A 17,231-nucleotide genomic window follows, 5' to 3' on the forward strand; every position below is an offset into this window, starting at 1 on the left:
TGTGATGAAAGCCCTCAGAAAGGGCTGAGGGCAAAGCTGGATTTGGTCCCTCAGGGATCTGCCCGTTGTTGTGGAGCTGCAACAGATCACAAGAATCTGAAACTTTGTATCTCACAGCAGGTCATGAATACCCAAGTATGCCACCTGTCTGCTGCGCTATCTGCTGTTCTGGTCCCAAAGCCTGGACAAGGATGGATGCTTTGTAAAACTGAACTGCTGTTTTGCTGCGTGTCAGCAGTTCAGAGTTTTTAGGCCTTCTGTCATCCACTCTCTGCAGAGAAAGAAAGTAAGTTGGCTTGGAGAGTCCATCAGAAATCCTGAGCTTGCACATCTTGCCACCAAAAAGACAACCCCTGTGTCTAGTGCCTGACTGCTGACCCAGAAACTAAGAAATTGTAATGAAAGTAAAAGCAACAACTGATTTCTATGATTCAGCTAAAACAACAATAATAACATCACAAAACAAAACAAACTGGGATGCCACCGGATCGTGGCAGAGCAGCATGAAGCCTCAGCTGTGGCCAAAGTCTCCGGGTACCCTCATCTCTGGTTCCTGCGAAGTTTGGTGGGACTGCTGTGCCGCCGGAAAAAGGATGGTGTACGTGTGTGGGGATGTTGTTTCCCTGCTTTTCTGAAGCCAGAGAGACAAAACTTGTTCAATTTCTTATTTTCATTTAATTATTTTTATTTATTTATTTATTTACTTACTTACTTATTTATTTATGGGGGATTGGAGGGGGGGGGGGGGAACCGGGGGTGTAAGAGCTGCTGTAGGATCGTCGCGGGGTCGGTGCGGTGGCACCGTGCTGCGTATGACTGCTGATCCCCCACCCCCCCCCGGCCGAGCTGCCGCGGGCTGCGGTTCCTCCTTCGCGCCGGCAGCGGGGCCGGGCCGGGCCGGGCCGGGGGGCGCGGGCCGGGGCCGGGGCCGGGGCCGGGGCCGGGCGGGCGGGCGGGCGGCGATCCGGCGATCCGGCGGGGGGCGCGGGGAGCCAATGGGCGGCGGGGATCCGCCGGCGCGGCTCGGGGGCCCCTGGAGGAGGAGGAGAGGAAAAACCACGGGATTGAGCTCTGTCAGTGGCGCTCGCTGCTTCCGAGGGGGAAGTGCCGGGGAATAATTAATGTTTTTATTAAATTTGGAGGGAATTTTTTTGCAGCCGATCGCCGTGCGTGGCCTTCAGGTGGGTCTTCCCAGCAACTTTGTCCGGCGCCCTGGAGGATTGCGTGGTGGCGGGGGTTGGCTAGAGCGATCCCCGAGGATAAGGCGGCGGGGTGCGTGCTGTGTGTGTGCGTGTGTGTGTGTGCGCGTGTGGGTGTGCGTGGCCGTGGCCGGCGGGCGCTGCCGCCGCTGCCGTGAGGTGCCGATCGCCATTACAGCCGAGCACACGGCCCCAGCCGGGGCTGCCAGTAGCGCGGATGGCCCGGGGGATCTTGCGGGAGACTACATAAACCCCTGCCTCTCGCCCGTCTTTCGGCTGCTGCCCCGAAGTGCTTTTGCTCCGGGTTTTCTCGGCAGAAGCGTGTAGCCCAGGTGAAGGCAGAGAAGGGAGGGTTTTTATGAATGGGACTCTTTGAGGTTAATTAGCTATGCAAATGCAAGCAGTTCATTCATGCTTTTTTTTCTTTTTTTTTTTTTCTTTCTTTTTTTTTTTTTTTTTAATCTAAAAGCCATCTTGTATTCCCCTCCAGGCTGATTGGAGTCTGGATCCCGAGGAAATCTCCAGATCCAATGCCCAGTAAATAAAACACTGAGCTCAGACTCGTGGAAGAGCCACAGGATGGATGGATTTTATGACCAGCAAGTGCCTTACATGGTCACCAATGTGAGTGATCATCTTAAAGTTGGTGTTTATAAACTTGACTCCGACTTATTTATGTGGGGGAGTTGTGCAAGCAGAGTATCTGCTTTGTTGCCGCTGTAGGGGCGACTCTTAATGTGAGAGCTGTGCCTGCGAGACAAGCTTATCTTCCCATTATTGCAATAAACATAATGCTCTTTTAAAGACAGTTTAAGGATGATTAAAAAATCCCAAACATAATCATTGGATCAGAAAGGCAAGAGCAGCAACTGCATCCAAAGTTTCTGGCTGTGTTTGCATCCAGCACTCAGAAGAAAGAAATTGAGTCAAACCTTTTTTTTTTTTTTTTTTTTAATTTGCTTTCAGGACTTTGCAAACAGTTTTATAAGTGACAGAGGAGGGAAAGACAGAGCAGTCGGTTATAGTCTTGTGTTTGGATTCTCCTGTGTATATTATGCAGAGAGGATCTATATGCTATTGTCTAGGTTTGTGTACTTTAGATGCTAAAAAATACATGGTTAGTATTGTGTTGCTTACATATTTGTCTGCACAAATAGAAATCTTCATGGATAGCTAGAATTATATTGCATTTAGACACAGGAATCTTTAGGAGGATGTTAGGTGCTCAGCAATATCTTCTGCTAGAAGCTTGAGGCTGTAAGAAGATCATTTTCTTGTTTGAAAATGTAAAGAATTCGTGCTGGCTTTGAGTATTTTTGATTAAATGAAAAAAAAAAATACCCTCAGATTTCTAAAGTAACTGATCTTTCCTGTTTATAGAATCCGCGTGGGAGAAACTGTAATGAGAGACCGACAAATGTCAGGAAAAGAAAATTCATTAACAGAGACCTGGCTCATGATTCAGAAGGTGAGGGCTTATTCTTCTTCCCACCCTCCCCCTTTACTTACTAATGCAGAGAAGCTTTCTTGAGAGCTCTTTATTTATTTATTTTGGAAATATATTTATCTAGATCTATCTGAATAAACAAGACAAGAAAATTGCATTTACTGTTGCAAAACAAACTGGCAAAGGCAATAAACTGATGAAGCTGATATTCTTTCCTTGACTTACCCTGTTGCATTTTAGGTATTGCTGCGCATGCGGCACACGAATGTCATGCACTGAGGCCAAGACTTTGCAGCATCTCAGACAAGTCATGGACAGAGTGCACCTGGTTTATCTCCTTCAGGCCTCATGAGATTCAGAGCTTTCCATGTTCCCTCACTCTTTTCCACTGGTGTATGCTCACTGGTGAGAGTAGGAACAGAAATGCTGGTGTGGAGATGCACTTTTGCCTTGTGGTATAGCTGCTGCTGTTGTGCCAGCATAACAATGATAGGGTTAAAAACCCTGGTAAGTTCAGTTAAGGAAGACCAAGACAGAAGATATTTTGAGAGCCAAAGTTTTGTAACTTGTTCACATTGGTAGCTGACATAACCAGGGCTTGAGATCTGTAGTCTGCTTGTCACTTCTCTAGGTTACAAGGTCAGTAGACATGCTCTCTTACACCCTTCTGAGTATGATAGGCATATAGGAGAGCACTCAGGGGCTAACAATACCCCCATATAAATCGTAGCAGGGTGAGGACTCGCTGAGATACTTTTTAAAACCCTACTTATTTGCTTAGAAAAGTTTTTTTCTGATGCAAATTGAAAAGAAAACAGCTTCCTGATTTTCAGTTAAAAGATTTCTAACATGAGGTATCAGTCGAGAGGAAAAATGAATAGGCTCTGTCATTTAAGTGTATGTAAATAGTAAACTGTCAGCATTCAGAAAAGAGGAAGTCGCTTTCAAAATACGGTAAATTAAAAATAAACCATTTGTCAGTTCAAATATCCTACTCGTTGTCCGTAAACAGAATTTTCGTAACTGCGTTTTGGGGCTTTGCAAATGATCTGAATGCTGCTCTTGTTTGCACTTTTATAAGCGACCAATTTCAGTGAACTGCAAAAAGGTTTTTCTTCTGCAAAATGCAGTCTTGGGAGAAAGTAGTTTCACTTTAAATAAGTACAATAAGTGTAGTATGCAGGAAATAGTGCTAGTTCTCTTGTCATATAAAGTAAAACATAAGGTGAAGTACAGAAAGAAGATTTTCCATTTCTCTTTGCTGTTGCAGCTCCTCAGGCCTTTGCTTCAAAATTTTTATATGATAGTTACAACCCTGCTAATAAAAATATTCAGTCTGGACAGGGAGAACTTGTGCTGAATTCCAAGAGAGCTTTATCCGGATGGATATTGCAGGAGGAGGCCTGGGTCATATAAGTAGAAATAGTTCACCTGTATTAGAAAGACTAGCAGTTTTAGCCTCTCTGTGTGTTGCTGAATAAGCCTACTGCACTGTAGAACTTGGTTAATATTCTGTTATTATTTCAAGAACTGATAAAATAATACAGTAAGTATTATAGAGGTGTAGAGAAATCATTAACTGCAACCCGAAAATATCTTTGTCTATATGTTTGACTACCAAAATAGAATTCACATATGCTGTTCTTCAGGAAAAAGATATTTTTGAGTATATATTAATCTTACGAAGAGATTAAAGGTATGAGTCTTTTATCCCTTCATCTTTTTGCAGAACTCTTTCAAGATCTGAGCCAATTACAGGAGACATGGCTTGCAGAAGGTAAGGGAAAAAACTGCTTGTAAAAAGAGGAAAAACAACTCTGAGGGGAAGAAGGGAGAAAAAAAAAAAACTCCTGAACTTGCTGTCTTAATGTTCAGCCCAATTAATTGAGCTCTAAAAGAGCCACCTCATGTGTCATGCATACATTAGAGCCTCTGATGAGTTTGTCTTTGGGGACTCTGGGGCTGCTCTACCCAGTGTCATCACAAATTACCAGGAGAAATTGCTTCCAGCTCACAATCACATCTGCTTTTGGCAAGAACTAATGCACCAAGACTTCAAGTTCTAAGCCTCTGTTCAGATTTTAATTGCAATTGATCAGGTTTATATTATTGTACCTCGAGAGACTACATACAGCCAGAACTGGGCTTGCTGTTTCCTTTAGAGCAGCACATATAATTATTTGGTGTTCTGGTGGAGTACTTTCTGATGGCAGAAATTAGTTTCCCTGGGTTCATCGGGACGGGATGCTTCAAGATTTAAGTGCAAGTGTCTTCTTTCCACCTTGTTCACAACACAGAACATTAGGTGTGTATGGAATACTTAAAAAGTATTATTTCTTGCTTTTTTTTTTTTTTCTTTTATTTGCTTTTAAATATTTTGCATGCATTTCTTCTGATTTGTAGTTATGAGATTGTGTATTGGGTGATTAGAAAACTGACATCGGTCTTTTTTGCACCTGTTTCTGCTTTTAAGTATTTTGAATAATCTTTCAGAGCACATTCTGCTGAAGAGAGAAAGCTTAAAAACAATAATTTAGAAATCTGAATTTAGAGTAGCTGTTGAAAGATTAATTTACCAAGGAAAAAAGATGAGCTGCTGTTATAAGAGAACTTTAACAAAATGCAAGGGAGCTTTCTGCTTATAAGAGCATTTGTTCTCATCTGCAATGCTTCCTGATTTCTTTTTTTCTTTGTATTTACAATACTATTTATTTCAAGCGTAAAGATTTTTATGCATTTTCTCTTCTGAATATTACTGGATGAAATTTTAAAGTAAACTTCTGAAATCGGATTTTGATGCAAACTAAGATAATTTTTCCAAATTTATCCTGATAAAAATGGATATGGATATTCACATATGTTTCATTTTTATTATGCACTGGACTATGCATAGTTGTTTATAGAATAGATGCTCAGATCCTTTGGAAGGGAGAGACGGTGGGGTGAGCTGCTTGCTGCTGCTTTTCATAGAAAGAGGGAAATGTTGCTGGTGATTACTTGGTTTCAAACTGTTTTTTTTTTTTTTTTTTTTTTTTTTTTCAGTAGCTTTATATGTAGTTAGTCAAGTTCTTAACCTGCAAATAAGGTGTGGGGGACTGTTTATTTTGCTGATGTTTTTTTCCCTAGCATTATTTTTAGCATGTAGCTATTTGGTATGTAATTAAAAAGTGCTTTTTAAATTTGTGGAGCAGACGTTATGTTTCTATGAATTAGTAAGATTCTTTCCCAAACATTGAAAACAGAATGTCCTATAAGAAGATAGGTTTTTCTAGTATAATGATCAACTACAACTGTATCTGTCTCTGTGGTAATTTTAAAAGGCTCTTTTTATTTTATATCAGCTCATTCATTTTAATTAGCCAGAAGTAAGTTAAAATGCTATTCAAAAGATATTATTTTTTGGATAGAGGGAACTTTTAGCTTGATTTTTTTAGTGGGATGAACATTTTTGTTTCTGAAAATGATTAGATTTCTTTGATCGTAAATCAGAAAAATACAGACAGATTCATAAAGCATGTGCAGATAATGTAAGTTTGAAAAATAATATGGAATTTAAAATTGATTTAATCATTTCTGTAGGTACATAAATTACCGTAATGGCAGTTTTTATTCTACAGGCACTGCCTACTTTAGACTAGAATGAATTGTATCAAAGCCTTTTTTTTTCCCCTTTAGTTGAGTGTGCCTCACTTAATAAATTTAGATAGGATTTGAGAGAGAAAGGTGTCTAGATTAGCGTCATCTGGTAAGTACTTGAAAATAAAAAAAAGAAACAGAAAAAGGTTTTGTTTTCGTGTAGCGGCATTAATGTGTAAAATGTTTTAACTGTGTTTTTTGACAACATATTTAAACTAAAACTATTACTGACTTTTCTTACTTAAAGAAATTTGTATGTTTAAGGCCATGCCATGTTTTTTATCTCTTCCATAAAACTTTTCACAGCTTTCCTAAAGGGTAAGCTAAAATCCCAAAAAATCAAGATCAGAAAATCAAATATTGGTTTCTTAACTTGAGCATAATAATTTATTGGAAAACAACCAAACACACACACACACACACACACACAGACCAACTGGTTTTGATAGTCTTTATAACATACTGGTGTTTGAGAATATTGTGGCTCTGCTTAAATGTCTACATGGTTGAGCTTAGCCAGGAAACCAATTTCAAAGTCAGACTTGTTTACCCCTTGTTAGATGTGTCCATTTATGTTCTTCTGGACCTTCATAGGCTCTTAGTCTGCCAATTTGGCAGAGTCAGTAATGTTTACATATTTCTTTTCATAATGCTCTGGAGCCAGGGAAATGACCATGAAATTTTAAAACATCTTGACCCTTTTTAAGAAAAGCAGTGGCAGCTGACCAGGTTTCTCCCACGAGTTCAGATCCCCACTGGGGAGTAACCAGGTCAAACATCTACTTATTAGTTAGGAGAAGAAAGTGAGCTGCATTTTATTACATGCAAAGAATGCTTGCTGCTTTTGTTTTTTGTTGCTTGTTTGTTTGTTTGCTCTTATTTTTCCTGAAGTTACCCGTACTGTAACACATAATTTAGCCTGGAGATCAGTTAATGTCACCTGTATTTACTGTTACTGTCATATGTGAAAAGTTGGTAGCATACACAATAGAAATGTATTCTTTTCCTACTGAAAGCGGTCAAGGTTCTCGTATATTGAAGAATTAATGCAAAATGTAAACAATCTAGTAACCTCTTTAATATTTTATTACTCCATAATTAACAAGCTGAATGCTATTTGCAGAAAACTTAGAGGCATATTCCACTAACTGCATAGATCTTTGTGGAAGTGAGTTTTGCATTTTACATTGTAGTATTGAGTGTGCAAGTAAGAGTCAAAATTATTTTTATATAAAACTTACTCTAAATAAGGTTTCTTCATGTTGATTGTTATGCAGGACTGAATATAGATAATAAGTGATTTCTGATGCCAGAAAAGTGAAGTTGGAAATCTTTAATAATTGCTTCAACCTTCGAACTTGAAAGGAAATAGTTAAAATTGCCTGTTGCTAACCAAGACAAATATTATTCAGATATTATCTTTAGTTTTATGTTTAAATAACTTGATGGCAACATTTTGTCATGATAAAATTAGAAGATGACTTTATTGATTTCATGTATTTGGAATTAGATTGGGTTTGTCAGATAGCAATTGTTCAGTGATTTGAAAAAATTTGTTGAAATATTAATCTAATGTTATCTCATCGTGGTAGCTGTTAGTTCTGATTCTGGAACAAAAAGAAGAGAGGAATGAAATTCTTAGTGAGTGAAAGCCTCCTTTGCATGGTAAAAGCATCTAGTTTTGGGAGAATAATAGATTAAACAAGAAACAATTTTTTTATTAAAAATTACTCTTTCAGATACAAGTTCCTCCTACACTGTGTTAAAGATATGTAAAAAGCATCCCAAGCAAATAAGAAATGTATGCAGTAGATCTGCTTCCTAAAGTGGTAGATAATCCATTCCTCAGATGGTAGTAAACTGAAAAAAAATAAAACTTTATGTTGCATGGCTTGAAAAAATACAAAAGGCTTAAGTGAAAACTAAGTGGTTTGAAATAATAATGGCTACACTAACGGGTTCATGTCTCTACAACAGCTTAGTTAAAATGAGTACTGCCGGCTACCAGGATTTAAGCACTGTTTCTTGGTATCTGAAAATGAATTATTTCTCCCAGATAACTAATTCCTACATTTGAGCTGGACTTTAGGAAATGAGTTTCTGCCCTCTGGTCGCCTGTGGAGGATGCACCAATGTAGTGGTGATGTCTAATCTTGTGTTGACATCTAGTTTACTCCTTCAACTAGGAGGTATGAAAATGACCAGTTTCTAGTTCTCAAAGCATCACTTCTAATAAAAGAAAGTTATCAAATATTTGTGTAGTTAAAGTGGTTTTATTTAAATCAGTGAAGCTGTGTAGTGGTTTACTATGCCTAACTTGTTTTCTGTCAGAAAGTTGTAAAATTTAGCCAGCGAATACAACGTAGCCATATTTGGGGACTATCCATGTTTTCCTAGGAGTAAAAAATACTCAAGAAAGGATGCCTTAATGCGGATAATAATAATAGCAGAGATCTACCCGAATGGGCATACTTTAAAAAGCAGTGAAAAAATTTTCATTTTGGGATTTGTGATTCAGAGAATAGCTTCTTTTATAGATTCTAGTAGTCTGACAGATTTGGCTTTCAGAAACTCATAACTCTTAAGTACTTAAGGACAAAAAACGGGGAAAAGTGAGATTAAGCAAAATGGGATGGGTGTCTGTGTTTTCTTTTAATAAGAAATCCAAAACAAATAAAACCACCAGAAATCTACGAGTCTAAAAGTTTGTATAGTAATAAACATTCTAAGATTTTTCTTGTTTGCTGGAAAAGTAAATTTCTTTTATTCAAAATAATAATTTTCAAAGGCGTAGTGGGGTCTGCAAACTATGAGGAGATGTAGCATAGTGTTAAATGAGAGTGTTCCTCATAAGCTTTTTTCTCATTTTTAGTATAGTACCAAATGAAGAACAGATTCTGCAAACCCATCTTCATATTCCTAGGGATTATTCACATAAGGAAGAATTTTGAGATCTGGAGCTAGTTTTGAACTGCATTTAAGTTTATTAGTCAGAGCATCTCACTTATGTAAAAAGAGTTTGGGGTTGTTTTGACAGTAAATCCAGTGCTTATGGGAAATATTTTTTTTTTTATCATCTTGAAATTTGTCACTGTGCTGCTTCTGAATGCTCCTTTGTTAGAAACAGTTGTTCCTCTGGAAAAAAAAAAAAAGAAAAAAAAAAAAAGAAAGAAAAAAAAAAAGAAAACAAACAGCAAAACCCAAAAGGCATACCACCCCTCTCCCTACCACCCCATTATTTCAGGAATATTAGAATGTATATAATCTTTCAGATACTGAGAACTGACAATCAAAGAAAACTGAGAACTAAGTAGACTCATTACTTCTGAGGCCTGAAAGTCTTATTTTAGCTCCAGCTAAAACACTACTGGCTATGTATAATTTCCTGTCAATTTAAATTTCTTTTGGCACTTTGAATAAATCTGTGATATTTTAAAACAAATGGCTCTTAGCTCTAAAAGTGTAGCTTGAGGTCAGAGAACACAGCACCAGAGGAAGTGTCATGATACTCAAAATAAAGTTTTAAGTGAAGCAAGGAGGTTTGCAGCTCCTTGTTTTCTTTAAAAAAAAAAAAAAAAAAAAAAAAGTTGATGTTTTTAAACAAGAACACCTTTCCCTGGAGTGCAGTTCTGCTTTACAAAGCTGTTTGTAATCAGGAGAAGGAAGAGTTAAATTTAAGCCCTTTATAGCTCGCTTAACTTTTCATTTATTAAATATGTTCCTCGGCAGGTCTGTGCTACGTCTTGAGACAAAGCAGTGAAATCAGTGTGTTTATGCCTAAAGTTCAAGTTTACTTTGCTGTAGCTTTCTGGAAGGGTGTGACATGAAAAGCTTGTGGTTGGGGCCACATGGTTCGTGCTGGACTGTGTTTTTGTGAATGGAGGCAGAACTCCAGTTCTGACTGCTTGTCTTGAGGAATTGCTTCGGAGATCAGCTGTCTCATTCACTGGCAGAAAGAATGACTCATACATCTTCTGCCTTGTTTGGCTCCAGGTCATTGTTACAGTGGATAGAGCTGGTTTTAATTAAATATTAACTCCTTTTGTCCTGGATGCTTGTTCATGGGGACTTTTTATTTTTGTTTACTTGCAGGGAAAGCAAGGTAACAGGCCCTAATTTAAAACTTCTTTTTTTTTTTTTATCCCTGTTTTTGAACTCATTGCCTCTGCAAAATGTGCCACAGTTCAGCTTTTTAAAGGCTTTTTAAAACTCTGAAAACTGCAAACAAATCTTAAGCATTTTTGTGCTGCAAACGTTTGTTTTTCACAAACTGAATTTAACTGAGTAGGTAGTGAAGCTGTAAAATCTAAACTGATAATGTCCTCGAGATTATCATTAACATTTTTCTACACTTCCCAAGTGCTCTTGAGACATTATAGCTTTAATAAGAGGAAAAAGAAAACTTTTGGTAATAATCTAGACAGAACTGGAAAGCTTGCTGCAGATGTTGTCTGCTCCAGGATTGTGAGACTTTCTGACTTTGAATGTGGAATGAACTGATGTTGCTGCTTCTGCTATTAGCAGTAAAAGCCACGTGCTTAATATCCTTCAAAACCTTTTATTACTCTTTTGGTATACGCTTCCCTTCTCAACCCCCATAATTAGGTAGCTCAGGGAATGAGCTCAGTTAGATGATTGTTTCAGGTATCTTTTTCAATTTTCCTCTGAAAGACAAAGTAGAAGAAAAAAGTTTTGGTGATTTATGCATTGTGTCCTGTACTGAGTACGTTAACAGAAGTCCAATGAAGATTTTATAGCAGTCTTGCTGAATTGCAGTATTTGTGAATAAAAGAAAAGAGGAAATGAATGTCATGCGTATATAAATGTGCAGACAGTTGCAACACTGCAAGTTACATTTTCCTTTCAGACATTCATGTTAAAGTGTCTTTACCTGTCCTTTTAATTTGCTGCAAAGGCTATGTGTAATTATCCAAACTGAATGTATAAAAGCCCTCTTCCCTTTGAGTAATGGGATGATGTATCCAGACCGTTTGGCTTCTCACAGCAAGATGCTGTTGGAAGAAGCCCGTGTTTTGGGCTGATGGTCCTTTGCATTTCTGCAGTATGATTATGTGTGAGTTGCAATTTTGCTATTTAAAAAAAAGTGATACCAGGTTAACTGAAGGAATAATTTAAGTTCTCGTCTTTAACAGATAGTGGGTCCTTTTAATTTCTGTGTTTAGACTTGCTGGCTCAGTTTAATACCATCGGTACCTCAGAAATAGATTCTGGTAGGAAACGTTACCAGGTTGAACATTTGGACGTTATGCTTTGTTTTGTTTATATTTGGCATAGTTTTAAACACTTTTGTCTTATTGCAGTCCTTATCCTACAGAGACTTCTAAGGCTGTGTCAATATTGTATTTAAAATACACTTTGACAGCAGTCTCCATCTCTTTCTAGAGCACTGATAAAATGATGCGCCTTAATCTCTGTTAAATATGTCTTCATAATTTTGGGGGATCAATGAAAAAAGTATTTTTCTTGTTTAATCCAGACCTCATTTACTAATATATTAAATATAAGATTTACTTGAAGTAAGTCAGGTTAAACTGCTGGAGACACAATAAATCACTGTGAAGCAGTCCGGCACACAGAATATGCTCTAGAAACTTATATAAGATTGCTGTCCCAGTTCTGCAATCACTAAACTTGTTTTCAGCAGGAGTTTTTTTTTGTTTCATTTAGCCTTTTTCAAATATCCCGGCTTCACAAATTGACGTACATGTATATATGCTCTTGTGTTCATATAATAAAATTAGAATCATTCTAGCCTCCTTGCTGCATGTGAAAATGATAGCTGGCTTAAGAACAATGTGTGGGATGTGTCTTCTGTAAACAAGAAATTACTTGATGGAATTACTTTTAACTGTGAATGTATGCACAAATCTTTTGAAAACAATTGGAAATATGAAAAATCCGGAACTTGATTTCATAATTGGATTCTTCAGTGATGGTCATATATTTGGCATTTTAGTTAGGAAAGTGTCTAACATTCACATGTAGTGAATTGCATGAAATGTCAGAAATTTCATTGTATTAATGTTTGGGCTTGTATTGTCCTTCAGTTAATTTCTGGTAAAAGTCCAGTGTTTTCCCTATTGGAAAGAGAAATTTAATGCATCAAAAATACTAGAAATATTTGGTTTGGTAAATTACATACACAACTTCAAACTTTCAGGAGCTAATGTGGCCTCCGAGACAGACTTCTGTTAGGAGAGTAGATCACAGTAAGTTGACCGCAAAAAACTAACAAAACAACAATAGCAATGCTTTTTTTTTTCTTCTTCTTCTTATTTTTTTTTTTTCAGGTAATATGAATTACTCTTCATATATTTATCTTACCTTCACTTCCTTTAAAGTCAGTGTTTGCAGAGCTCCCAAGGTCATTTGTTCTTAAGCGATATTTGCTACAATTAAGAAACTAAGACTTTAAACATTTGTTTTAAAATTGAGAGCAAATAAATTTTCAGTATGATGAACCTGATTCTGGAGTCTTTACCCAGGGATATAAACCTCCCAGTTAAGTGATTAGAGCTATTTCCTGAGTAAGAGACCTGGTCCAAAAAGAGTACTGAAGAGCACAGTGAAAATAGTTGTAATTAAATATGTATTTTTAATTCAAATAAATGCCGTTCAAGCTAGTAGCAATTGCATAAATATAAAGGAGAACTTACGTACCTTAAACTGGAAAGGGCTCTCTAAGGCACTGAAGTTACATTTTATCATTTACCGTTTTTATTCGTTTGATAGCTACTGTTTCAATAAATTATTGTACGACCTGTATTTACCTCTTGAATCTTATTGGGTAAGCACATCATGGCAGATGTTAACTTTTAATTAAGGTCATGTGAATTATTTGCTTCTCTTTAGACAAGAAGTGTGTAAATTAAAATATGTTCTAGCAGATAACTTTATGAAGCTTTGCAGTGAGGAATGTAGTTAGTGTGCATTGAGCAAAGGATGACGGAGTTCAGACACGGTAAGCTGGATCTCTGTAGGATGTAGCAAGGGCCAGTTGTGCTCTGAGGATGCCACTCTCCAAATGTACTCACCTATGATATACACTTAGTGGTGTTTCAGCTTAAATGCTTCTAATGAGATTACAAGACACTACAACTAATGTCTTAGGTACACAATGAGAAGGAGGCATGGTACCACAGAAGCAATATTATGTATCAGCAGACCATGAAATGATCGTATTTTATGGCTCAGATTTGTGATGAAAGTTTCTTAAAAGCTAAGATGATCTCAGAAAAGTTGAATGGATGTTAATAATGATTCTTGTTTAAATAAGTATGTTTTTTTTCAGTGTCTGAAATGTTGTTATTGAACCAGCAATTCTGTGGTCTGCTAAAATAACTCTTTTTGAGTATTTAAAATAATAACAAAAAGAACCCTACTGAGTTGGCTGGCTGCCATGAAAAACTGGAATCATTTTTAAGTTTGCCAAAGATGCAGTAGCTTGGGGTTAAAGATGCATAGGTGTTAAACACTAGGATTTGGTGCTTTCCGTGCAGACGTTTTTGCAAATGAGCATGGCAGGATTTCGGCAGGTGCAGAGCGTGGTGCCAGCAGCAGCCTTCCCATCCCCAGCATCCCTTAGCAGGGCTGCACCATGCAGCTTCACCCTGCAGCTTGTCCAGTACAGAACCAAGCCGCTTGCCTGATTTTCATGCCTGATTTTCATGGCCAACAATGAGAGAAAAAAAAATTCTAATTTTAATCTTGGCTATGCTTCAAATTAAGCACAAGAATCTTTATTTATGCTTTAATGGCTTCTTTTAATTCTTTCCTCGTTTTTTTTTTCGTTTTTTTTTTTTGTTTTTTTTTTGTTTTTTTTTTTGTTTTTGTTTTTTTTTTGTCTGTTTGTTTTTCGTTTTTGTTTTCCTTTCTTCAGCTCAGGTACCTGACAATGACGAGCAGTTTGTGCCAGACTATCAGGCTGAAAGTTGTAAGTACAGAATGAATCATCGCTTTCTTAAAAATATGTCCTTGTATATTTATATTTGGCTCTTTGTATTTGTTATTTATTGTGTCATCCGCGGTCATGTGGTGGTGCCTTTTGCCGGGCAGTGACATCAGCGTGAGGAACAGATAAAGCAAGTGGCAACTTGACACGCAGCCAAAAAGGACTGCTTGGGCTGAAGGTTTAACCTTTAGCAGGGTCCAGCTCCTGTCCTTCCCGACCCCAAGGAAGCGAGGAACAGGTCCTGCCTGAGGGCAGAGAGGCTCTTTCTTTCCCTTGGTGTAAGGAGAAGGATGCTGGGCTGGGGGGATGTAGCAGACAATTGTCCCAGGCAGAAATCAGGCTGCTCAATAGCTTTTGTATATGAATAAAAAAAGAAAAGTCTTCAGATAATCAAGCACAGCCACTGCTGGGGCATTTTTAAGTCATTCTAACGTGGTTTTTTGTTACTCAGATGAAACTTTGCCTTGAATCAAAAGGAGAAAGCAGTAGTTATGTCAAACTGGATGCTTTGTATTGGTTACTAGTTCACTTAAAGTGTGCCTATAGTTTTTTTTGTTACTCCATACCCCTCAAATCTTGCTTGTTATCTATTGAACTGCTGCTGATATTCTGTTAAATGCTTGCTCTCCTTCACTGTACCTGCTGGTCTGTGTAACTGGGTGGTTGCAAGGGCATTAAAAATACGGAAGAGAAATGCTGTATGACAAAGTCACAGACTTATGGCTGCTTCGCGCTCATCTTTCCTTGCGGCACGACTTCTCTCCATCATCAGATCTTTTCTCAGCACTGTCTGCTGACTGCAGTGGAATGCGTGGTAGCTTTCCATTTTGCTAAATAACTTAAATAATTTATCCCATCAGAGTAAATTACTGCAGTTTGCGAAACCAGGTAGCTGTTAAATATAGTTGTGTACTGATATGTTGGAATTAAAATTAGAGAGATCTGAAACAATTGCATTACAATAGTATTTAACCTCTAAAAAATAAAATCAGAGTTGTTGAGTTTTCTTATGAATCTTGTATCAATTTTTTTTCCATTACTTAAATATATACGCTGAAAAAAAATATTCTTAAAGCAATATGACAATGTTTTGTAGAGATAATATATAAATATGACTTCTCCTGGATGCTGATAGTATACCTGCAGAAGAACAATTTAGTTTTTGTTTTTCTCTACAAGTTCCTGTACGAATACCAACCAACAAGTTTAATCACTATTAGGGTTGCCCTTTATAACATTTTTTCATCTATGCCTTCACAATTAATTTTTTTTTATTCTATAATCTGAAAACTGAAACTGTTTCTATGTTGAAAATTAATTACCTTATCCTACATATGGAGCTGGGTTCAGATATAGTCCTGTATGCATACATCCTTTGTGTAAGAGTACAAAGTACAGTTAAGGGCTTCTATTAACCCACAATTATCGTTACAAAACAAGTCAATGATTCTTGGAAAATAATTTGTGGCCTGTGAATGAAAAGCCCCATTGAAGCTTGTCATTGCTTTTGGCGATAAAGAAATTCTCCTAATATGGCTATTTCATTAATGCTGTTGTATTTCAAAGTTCCTTAGCCACAGCTTACACAGTATTATCAAAGGAACATTTATTTCTTCATTTCACTTACTTTCTTTATCTTAAGTAAAGGTCAGAAGAGCTTCCTGGAGAGTTACTCTGGCAAAGGTTATAGAGTTTCAGACATATACATGGATATAATGTATGTTGCTGTGGGCTCTGCTAAACAGGAATGGAGATGAACATAACCAAAGCCATGGGGAAATTACTGTTGCAGAAGTGTCACGGTAGTGACTGTTTTCTCTAGCATCTAAACCTGCCTTCAAACTGTATTATAATTACTTACTATATATAATCTATAAGTCTATACAGTGCACACCCTGTTACTGGCAGGAGACTGGCAGGAACATTTGGGTTTTTCATTTAATATTTTATTTTATTTTATTTTATTTTATTTTATTTTATTTTATTTTGTTTTGTTTTGTTTTGTTTTGTTTTGTTTTATTTTATTCCCTTACTGCTTTTTACTTTTTTACTTTTTAACAGAGAGAGGATGGGTGAGTTTTCATTGCAAAATGTGCACCTGCATAGGCTTTATTACAGCCAATTGAGCCAAAAAATGGTGATGGACACAAATGTTACACCACTGTTGTGGTCATTTACTATTCCAGAGGCAACCAAATTGTGGTCCACCAGCATTTTTGGTGCATTTTATTTCTCTAGCCTCATTTAAATTTTCTGGACAAAGCTCATTTATGGTGTTATGTACAGATAAGGTGTGAGTGTGGTTTGCAGAATATATAAAGAAAACTGATGGGCTCCACTATGGGCTCAACTATAGCCCAGGAACAGTCTTAGTGATACGACACTTCACTTCTAACTTCATTCCTTGCTGAATGGGCTTTACAACTAAGTTTGTGGTCTTAAATTGAAACTTGCAACACTGAAAGAAGTAAGAAAGTCAGAAAGATTGTAACAGTGTCGGTGTCGGGAAACTGTAGTTAAAATCTTGCTTAGAAATCACTCTGTCAAATCTTGAAGCAAAGATGGGGAACATAGTGGAGGAGCTGTTACTGCCAAGAACATGTACTGTGTCCTGGCAATGAGCAGGATTAAATACCCCTTAATGTGCTGTGGGCTTTGCATTTCTTCTCTGTAATAATGATTTTAACTAGTGAAACTTCACTGGTATTAGTAACTAAGGGAAACATTTAGTTAAGATTAGATATACAGTCCACTTTATCCACTTAAGTATTTAACTTCAAAGCTAACTTGAGTCCATGAATATTTCAAATATAAGTTGTTATTAAGCTTCAATCAGTTTTAAAAAAGCAAACATAATTCATGTATTTATGGTTAGGTGTGGGCTCTAGATGTTATGAGTGAGATCAACAGCTAGCATAACTTCATGTCATATTATTGACATTGCTGAGATTACATATATTCCTACTAGCTAGGGATC

At 37.2% G+C, this 17,231-nt stretch overlaps 1 protein-coding gene across 7 annotated transcripts in view; it reads left to right on the forward strand.

Annotated features, from left to right (window-relative positions):
• Positions 1 to 1,778: 1,778 nt before the first annotated feature.
• ETV1 (ETS variant transcription factor 1) overlaps positions 1,779 to 17,231 on the forward strand; it is a gene marked incomplete at both ends in the record, with an annotated part of 61,276 nt that continues 45,823 nt past the window's right edge. For 2 of the 7 annotated variants that reach the window (XM_079537989.1, XM_079537992.1), the window contains 4 exons: positions 1,779 to 1,823; positions 2,580 to 2,667; positions 4,376 to 4,423; positions 14,183 to 14,236. In XM_079537989.1, coding sequence (XP_079394115.1) covers positions 1,779 to 1,823; positions 2,580 to 2,667; positions 4,376 to 4,423; positions 14,183 to 14,236 — 235 coding nt within the window. Of the gene's footprint in view, positions 1,824 to 2,579; positions 2,668 to 4,375; positions 4,424 to 4,890; positions 4,952 to 14,182; positions 14,237 to 17,231 lie in introns of those variants that run through there. The other 5 variants (XM_079537993.1, XM_079537995.1, XM_079537991.1 and 2 more) reach the window with 4 other exon arrangements.

This window comes from Tetrao urogallus (genome assembly GCF_951394365.1).
Source record: "Tetrao urogallus genome assembly, chromosome: 7".
Classification (NCBI taxonomy): domain Eukaryota; kingdom Metazoa; phylum Chordata; class Aves; order Galliformes; family Phasianidae; genus Tetrao; species Tetrao urogallus.